At 43.2% G+C, this 8,474-nt stretch overlaps 1 protein-coding gene across 1 annotated transcript in view; it reads right to left on the bottom strand.

Moving 5' to 3' along the window:
• Positions 1-904: 904 nt before the first annotated feature.
• LOC113232696 (S-adenosylhomocysteine hydrolase-like protein 1) overlaps positions 905-8,474 on the bottom strand; it is an 89,270-nt gene continuing 81,700 nt past the window's right edge. Inside the window, exons 8-10 of the mRNA XM_026467470.1 lie at positions 3,803-3,982; positions 2,173-2,340; positions 905-1,174 (exon numbers count right to left, since the gene is read on the bottom strand). Coding sequence (XP_026323255.1) covers positions 1,016-1,174; positions 2,173-2,340; positions 3,803-3,982 — 507 coding nt within the window. The 3' untranslated portion in view covers positions 905-1,015. The remainder of the gene's footprint in view (positions 1,175-2,172; positions 2,341-3,802; positions 3,983-8,474) is intronic.

Raw genomic sequence — 8,474 nt, 5'->3', positions numbered from 1 at the left:
TGCGTTTCCGAATATGGTTTCAGGTTTTTTTAATGACCATTTGTCTTAGTTTTGAACTTGATGAAACTATCAAAGTTAATTTAATACTAATGAAACATTCGCTCAGAACATATTAAAACATATATTAATTTGATTATTAATATAAAAATCGAACACGGTTTGTCTACTAGCAAACCGTGTCAGACTCTATGCCAACTAAGCCATGTAACGAACCAGCGGATCTCTATGTGTTTGTTGTTGGATCTTTGTATTTGGTTTTTCAACGACTTTTTAACCGTAGCGCCATCTATGAGCAATCTATGAAAGTATTTCGTCACGTATGAGACGTCAGTTTGAATCCGGTCGGGCCTAAGGAATTTTTTCTAAGTATTCTATGTCTACCTTTGTATTAATATAACAAACTAGTGGAGAAGTTTCACAAAAAATAATTGAATATCCATTCAATAAAAATTTAAAATACAGTGAATAGCGACATCTCTCGCCAGGGCTGGTAGCTGTAAAGGTATCTAACTGATTGACGAAATATTTTCATAGTTTTCTCACAGATGGCGCTACGGCTAAAAAGTCCTTGAAAAACCAAATACAAAGATCGGACAACAAGTAAATAGAAGAATTCGTTAGGTCCGCTGGTTCGTTCCGTGGCTTAGTTGGCATAACGCCTGGCACGGTTTGCTAGGAAACGTCGGTTACAATCCAGCCGGATCAAAGGAATTTTTTTCTGAGTGCTCGATCTTTGCATTAATAATTATAACAAACTAGTGGAGTAATTTCACAAAAAATAATTGAATATCAATTCAATACAAATTTAAGTACAGTGATATAATTTGTTTTATGTCTCAGAGAAAAAGGATCAATTTTAAAATTCAACATTAAAAAAGATGACCGTTTATATTTTCTTGCCGACTGCTTTTGCACATTTCAAATTTAAAATAAATAAAAGTTGTATATTTTCACCCTGTTTTATCTGCGATTTCTTCTAATTTTAACTATCGCTTTTATAACCTTTCATTAAATGCTAGTAACGATAATAATTAGGTTTGAACGGGCCGACCTTGTTAAGGCCCAGGTATTTCGCCTGTTCGTCTGTCAATTCCGTCAAATGCGCGTCGAATGTAGGCAGATGCAGGCTTGCCACGTACTCGTCCATTTTTTTTGGTAATAGATACACGTCCGCCTGTAACAATATATTTATTTATTAAAAACTTACTTCTACCATTAGTTATAACCAATGCGATAGTGTACAAATTCACATGAATATTCTTACATTAAGTCCATACTTTAAAAAATATATATATAAAAATTAACTACCCGTTAAAATTATTAAGAAATATGTACATAGCAAATAAAGTATAGTGTTATCCTTGTGAATTCACACAGAATACATGAAAATAAGTCCGTTCTGTCTGCAACATCATTTAGGATTTGAAAAGCTCGTGTGAGTGGGGCCTTCTGTTTTCGTCGCCTCCCTACGTAATTATTCGGCACGCACAAAGCCACCCTTTCCAGTATACTAGGGTTTAAGATTGACCCTCTAAGTAGTTTAAAAATAATATACGTAAATAAGTGTGAGAAATGCTAAAGTCACGTGTTAGGGCGCGTTTCCACTATCCATTCATGTTTTATTATCGTTGGACGACTGTCGTGCCTAGCCTGTTCCCATATCACGACTATCTGTCAAGGACGATTTTTATCGTTGAACGACTGTCCTGACTCGCTGTTTCCACTAGATCATGACGACAATAGGAGCTGCGACAATCTGTCGTCACGTTTTTATCGTGACGTTTTTTTATCGTCTGACGACTGTCGCTCTAGCTGTTCCCACTGTGACGACAGTTTGTCGTTGTAACGATAAAAAATCGTGAACGACAGGTAATCGTGTCGTGCTATATGTGTAAAACTTCATTTAAATATACAAGCCACGACACTGTAAACTCCACGACAATCTGTCGTCACGACATAGTGGGAACGCGCCCTTATGCTCATTTCAGTGAATTCAGACCTTTAAAACGCTCCCATGTAAACTTGGCAATTTCGACATGCGATACGTTGCGTAGGAAGGATCGAATATAAACTCCGGAATCAGTTGCCCGAGCCCAAAGTGCATATTAAGGTGGTCAAATTACTTTTCAAGTTTCCTATGTGGCTTTATTGCTAAGGTTGGTCAATGTTTACCTTGTACCGATGCTGCGGCGCGTTGTAGAGCTCGATCAAGGCCAGCGCCTGCGTGGCGGCCGTCACGGAGACCACGAACGAGGGCAGCGACGAGCAGCACAGGTTGGCCAATCGCCCTTCCGCTAGGAGGACGATGCGTTTACCGTTTGGCCAGATTATGTGGTCCACCTGGAATGGGCCATCTGACTCAATTCCTTTTTTATGGTGCACAACGAAGAATTGTGTATTTAAAACGTTTTTATGTGGTAATGTGCTGCCTCCGTGGCTGAACGGTTACCATGCCGGACGAAGAAATATTTGTATGGCCTACATTTATTTGTCTCGTGAGTTTGGGTGTAATTTGTGGTTGTCTATGTGTGCGTCTATGGCACCCGCAACACAGGGTTTCCCTAGTGCGGGGCTATGTTGAGTGTAAGCGTTGTTGTTGTTAATTTGTATAAGAGAAAATCAGAGAACAAAAATATAACGAGAATGGACACTCTCCGCCCCTCCCTAGCTTTAGATACCGCACCACGCCCGCACATTGACGGTCACATTGACTGAACGACAACAAGGCTGTCGGCGAGCCGTTTTCGCGCTAAGTCGGCTTTGATATTTGAATATAGTTTCCATTTATTCATTACGAAACTTGTACGTTAATATATAACATCATTGTGCGTTACTATTTATAATGGTCGTGAATTGTGCTCTGTACGTCATGTAACCGGGATAAAGAAAGGAGTTTCGGTAACCTATCACAAAGTCGAAAATTTTTTTGTCCGAAAAAACGTTTGTTCGAATTTTCATTACACCGAAAATCGAACTATAACGCAACAGGTGTTCTTTCAGGGTATGTTGAATGTGTATCGCAAAGACACTATTAGGTTTGGTTATGTTAGATTAAGTTAGGTTTAAAAGAAAAAAACATTTTCCTCTCAAAATTACTTTCGAGATTATGAATACCTAATTAATATCTAGGTAATGATAAACTTGGACACGCAATTTCAAATACCTTGGTTACCTTATTTAAAAGTAACTGTCTAAAATATAACATTTTAAGTGCTATTAATATATTTTTTAAATAAATCTTCAATATTATTCTAGATAGTGAATTAATGGAAAATATAATATTACGTATATCGATATAAATACTTAATGAACATGTGTAATTATTAGGATTCTATTAATAGAATTATCAAATTCGCGTTAGAACTTTTGGTATGTTGCTGCTCTGAACACGTAACGTAGTACGAGAAAGTTCACGCACACATTTGCGCGTGTGCAGATAGCGCCTTGCTGTAGGTAGTAGTAGTAGTAGGTAAATAACTTTCGACTGTTGTATGGAGAGTGCAGGGTGTGATTATGTTACTAACATCATTTAGTAACAGTAGAGTACCTAGTGATAGTTTTTAATATAATTTTTTTTGCGCCTGTTGGTAAGCGACACGCCTGTCCACAACAGTTGCGGTGCCACACAGAGCTTTAAATCGCAAAGATCCGAGGGGCACTGTCACTAAATTCACCAGCACCCTTACCCTTCAAAACAGGAACACAGTAATACTGACATTCCTGCTTAGCGGCAGAAATAGGTAAGGTGGCAGTACTGCTACTAAATATGCTACTAAAAACGTCCAGCAGGTGAAGGCCTCACCTGGCTCCTGACGCGCTCCCACAGCAGGTCCGGGGTCCTCAGTGCGTGGACGTCGATCTCCGTATTAGAATGGCCCATGTTGCACACCACGCAACCGTTCTTCATACGCTCCATGTGCTCCCGTGTCACTACACCCTTATTCCCCGTCGCCGTTATCACAATGTCCACTTGCCTTATTACCTGGAATTGGATTATTGATTTAAAAAAAAGATTTAGTGCCTATGAACACAGAACAATAAATATACTAGAAGTGCTTAGTTTGCGTGACACGTGAGCCAACATTATGCGAATATCATTGACTTACAATTATATGGACGTCGGGTCTGCGCTAAAAAGTGTCCGAACTTATAGGGCGTTAAAATCGTATACAGAGCGTCATTCGCGCTCTAGTCTTCGTGTGTTCGACTGACAGCGAAGCAAGCAAAATTAGACAGTACTGCGATGACATTACAATTTAAATTCAACGTTTTAGCTATTTCATATTCCTTTACATGTCACTACGTTTAAATAGGTTGACTTCGGACATTTTTTTCGTGGTTTTTGTATTAGACCCGTCGTCCATTTATTTGTAATCATCATCATCATCAGCCTATTGCAGTCCACTGCTGGACATAGGCCTCCCCTAATGCACGCCATTTCGCCCTGTTCTCGGCTTGACGCATCCATTTCCTGCCAGCAATCTTCCGCAGATCGTCACTCCATCTGGCTGGAGGGCGTCCCACACTACGTTTGCCAAGTCGTGGTCTCCACTCAAGAACTCGTTTACCCCAGCGGTTGTCGGTTCTTCGGCAGATATGTCCAGCCCACTGCCACTTCAGCTTGCTTATCCGAAGAGCTATGTCGATCACTTTGGTTCTCTGTCTGATAACCTCATTACGGAGTTTATCTTTCAGAGAAACTCCGAGCATAGCTCGTTCCATAGCTCGCTGAGCGACTTTAAACTGGTGGACTAGCCGTATCGTGAGTGTCCACGACTCAGCTCCGTACGTTAGAACTGGTAGGACGCACTGGTTGAAAACCTTTGTTTTCAAGCTCTGCGGGATGGGCGACGAAAAGACTCGACGTAGCTTCCCAAACGCTGCCCAGCCAAGCTGAATCCTCCTCCTGGCCTCCTTCTCGAAGTTATTTCTACCTAACTGCAGAATCTGCCCGAGGTAAGTGTATTCGGAAACAACTTCAAGAAGGTGGCCATCGACGCAGATGGGTCTCGGATCAATGTGGTCATTGATCATGACTTTGGTTTTATCAAAGTTCATGCCGAGACCAATCCGCCGCGAGGCGGATGCTAGGCTGTTCAGCATCTGATCCAGTTCCTCCAGCGATTCTGCCATTAGGACTATGTCATCTGCAAATCGCAAGTGTGAGATGTACTCGCCGTTTATGTTAATGCCCATCCTTTTCCAGTCCAGCGTCTTAAACATATCCTCCAATGCAGCGGTGAACAGTTTCGGGGATATGACATCCCCCTGTCTCACCCCTCTGCGTAATTGGATAGGTTCAGACTGCTGGTCCTGTACTTGGACACTCATGGTAGCAGCATCGTAAAGACATCTCAACACTTGTATATAACGATAGTCCACTTGGCACCGCTGTAAGGATTCCAGGACAGCCCAGGTTTCGACAGAGTCAAAGGCCTTCTCATAGTCCACGAAAGCTAAACACAGGGGCCGATTATACTCTTCGGACTTCTGTATAATCTGCCTCACTGTGTGTATGTGGTCTATGGTGCCATATCCTCCCCGAAACCCGGCCTGTTCCGGTGGCTGAAACTCGTCGAGTCTTCTTGCGAGGCGATTCGTGATGACTCTAGAAAACAGCTTGTAGACGTGACTCAGGAGTGAGATGGGTCGGTAGTTTTTCAGTAGAGTTTTATCTCCCTTTTTAAAGAAGAGAACTACAATACTCCTGTTCCACGCCCGTGGAGTTCTCCCGCAGTGAATGACCAAGTTAAAGAGCTTCAGAAGTTCCTGGATAATAGGAACTCCTCCAGACTTCAAAAGCTCCGAAGTAACTCCGTCTTCACCGGGGGCTTTTCCATTTTTAAGCTGTTTTAGAGCCAACACGATCTCGTCTTGACTGATTTCTGGCAGGTCGTCGGTATAGTGGCGCGTCAAGGTGGCTCTCAAATCGTGATTGTCACGCTGGACCCGAGGAGCATTTACAGCGTACAAACGGCCATAGAAGTCCTCTATCTCGGCGAGTATCTGCGGCTTTGACGTAACGGTTAGGCCATCGTGCGTTGTAAGCTTCGTCAGGTGGCTCCTTCCAAGCTGCTGAGTGAATACTTTGGACCCTCGGTTTCGCTCTATCGCCTCCTCAATGAGGCGTGTATTGGAACTCCGAAGGTCACGCCGTACCATCTTCGCAATCTGCTTGTTTAGGTATGACCTCTCTGACGAAGTGGCCTGGATGTCATCGCGTCTTTTCGTCATAAGTCGCAGAGTCTCATCCGAGAGTTTAGACTTCTTTCCCGTACGCTGCAATTGACAGAATTTGATGCCCTCGCTTCTCAGCGTCCCAACCACGCTTTGTAGGGCCTCGTCAACGTCCTCGGTGGGTTTCAGCTCGACGAATCTCGCTTCGAGAAGTTCATGGAACTTCTCGGAGCCCGCCATGATCTGGAGTGGATTAGGACGGAGCGTGGACTTCATCAAGCGGCTTCTTTCAAGTTTGACATCGATATTCAGAGAGCCTCGTACAAGTCGGTGATCAGATCCGGTGCTAAACCTGTTGATCACTGAGACATCTCTGAATATGTGTCTCTTGTCCGTCAGGATGAAATCGATCTCATTTTTAGTCACAGCGTCGGGGCTTCGCCAAGTCCACTTCCTTTGAGGCTTCTTCTTGAAGAACGAATTCATCAAGAAGAGCCCCTCGTGCTCGAGGAAGTTGACTAGCGTTTGCCCCCTGTGATTCCTTACTCCATAACCATGCGGGCCGACTCGAGACTCGTCAAGATTTGGGAATCCCACTTTAGCGTTAAAGTCCCCCATAACAACGTTGAAGTGAGCCTTGGTGGTGTTGTGTAAGGCTTTCGATATGTCCTCGTACATATCTTCTACATCGTCATCCGAATGTGTCGAGGTCGGTGCGTAGGCCTGAATGATCTTCAGGCTATACCTTTTTGATAGCCGAAGGATCAGGTACGCTACCCTGTTCGACACACTGGAGATCTCTTCAACGTTGTTAGAGAGGACTCTGTTGACGAGGAATCCTATACCACCTTGGGATGTTTGATCACCCTCGCGGAAGTACAGTAGATGGCCCGAGTCTAGGGTTATGGTGTCCTCTCCCTCTCTTCGGACTTCACACAGCCCCAGAACATGCCATCTAATGTTCTCCAGTTCCACTTCCAACTGTGCAAGGTGTTCGTCAAGCCTAAGAGTTCGTCCGTTAAACGTAGCCAGGGTCAGTTGTTTTTGGTAGCCTGCGGTAGCCCGGGGATTCTTAGCACCCCCTACCCCGCCGGTACCATGGCCGCTACCGTGACCAGGAATAGCGGGGCGACCGGGAACTGGGGGCCTTCGATTGGTTGTGCCGTCCATGAAGGGGGTTATTGCCCATAATCTCCACGCTGGGCATGCGGGTTGGAGATCGCAGGGCGCTGCCTTTGTACTACCGACGCTGCTGCCCATCGGTAGCCAGCAGATTTGACAACGCCAATGTGGGGAAGGGCTATACCGCCTACTACCGGTCGCCAGAGCCTCGTCGGTTACTGCAGGATGTACCGCGTGCAGGTGAGGTTGACAATAAGAGCTGTGATGGTGTGTGCCCCCTTACATCAAAAATTTATTTGTAAGTCAATGGCGAATATCCACATATTTAAGCACAGTCTGCCATTTCCGTTTGGATCTGCCTCGAAAATGGTAGAAAAATTCCTTATTTTCCTATTTGAAGTGCATATATGATGGTCATACTTGTAATACTGTCTATGGTGGTGTTGCATATAAGTCTTATTTTATGTAATTATTAATAAACTTCCAATTTTCTGTTTATCGTAATACATTAAATAATATACATAAATGTACAATACATATACAATATACATACATGAAATTACAGGCATATGGGACTTGTCAAATTATGTCTGAGGGTGACGGGCGCAATGGCAGTGCCCCTCAGATTTTTGCGATTTAAAGCTCTGAGTGGCACTGCATCTGGTATGCACAGGCGTGTAGCATAACATCAGCCACATACGACTCGTTCGTCCCTTCACTTGATATTATTAAAAAAAAGGTTACAAGAAACGAAAATAAACCTTATACCATTGCAATATGTACACTTCTTTTTGGGAAAACTAAGTAAACATCTCGGATCCGTCGTCGTTCAGCTATTGACCGCTAGATGGCAGCACATTGATTGAAATTTCAATATAAAATCAAAACGTCTTGTAACTTGCAATAATAGGTACTGAGGGTATAGTTTAAATTATATTAACAGTCCAGAATTAGTTATTTCTCTTTAAATTTCAAAGTACGACCAATCATTATCAAGAATTCATAGTGTTTTAAATTTTAGCTACTGCGGTTCTAATACTAACCCAGAATTAAGGCATTTAATGCAACTTGATACCATTTACACTAGTTTATCATCCTGTGCTGCCGTGGTAGCCTATCGGCTTGACCTACCACCTCGCAGGCAGAGGTCGAAGGTTCGACTCCAGTCTCACACC

Source organism: Hyposmocoma kahamanoa, unplaced genomic scaffold (assembly GCF_003589595.1).
Source record: "Hyposmocoma kahamanoa isolate Upper Pololo Valley unplaced genomic scaffold, ASM358959v1 77, whole genome shotgun sequence".
NCBI lineage: Eukaryota > Metazoa > Arthropoda > Insecta > Lepidoptera > Cosmopterigidae > Hyposmocoma > Hyposmocoma kahamanoa.
The sequence above is the reverse complement of the archived record's forward strand: the minus strand, read 5'-3'. Positions and strand labels throughout refer to the sequence as shown.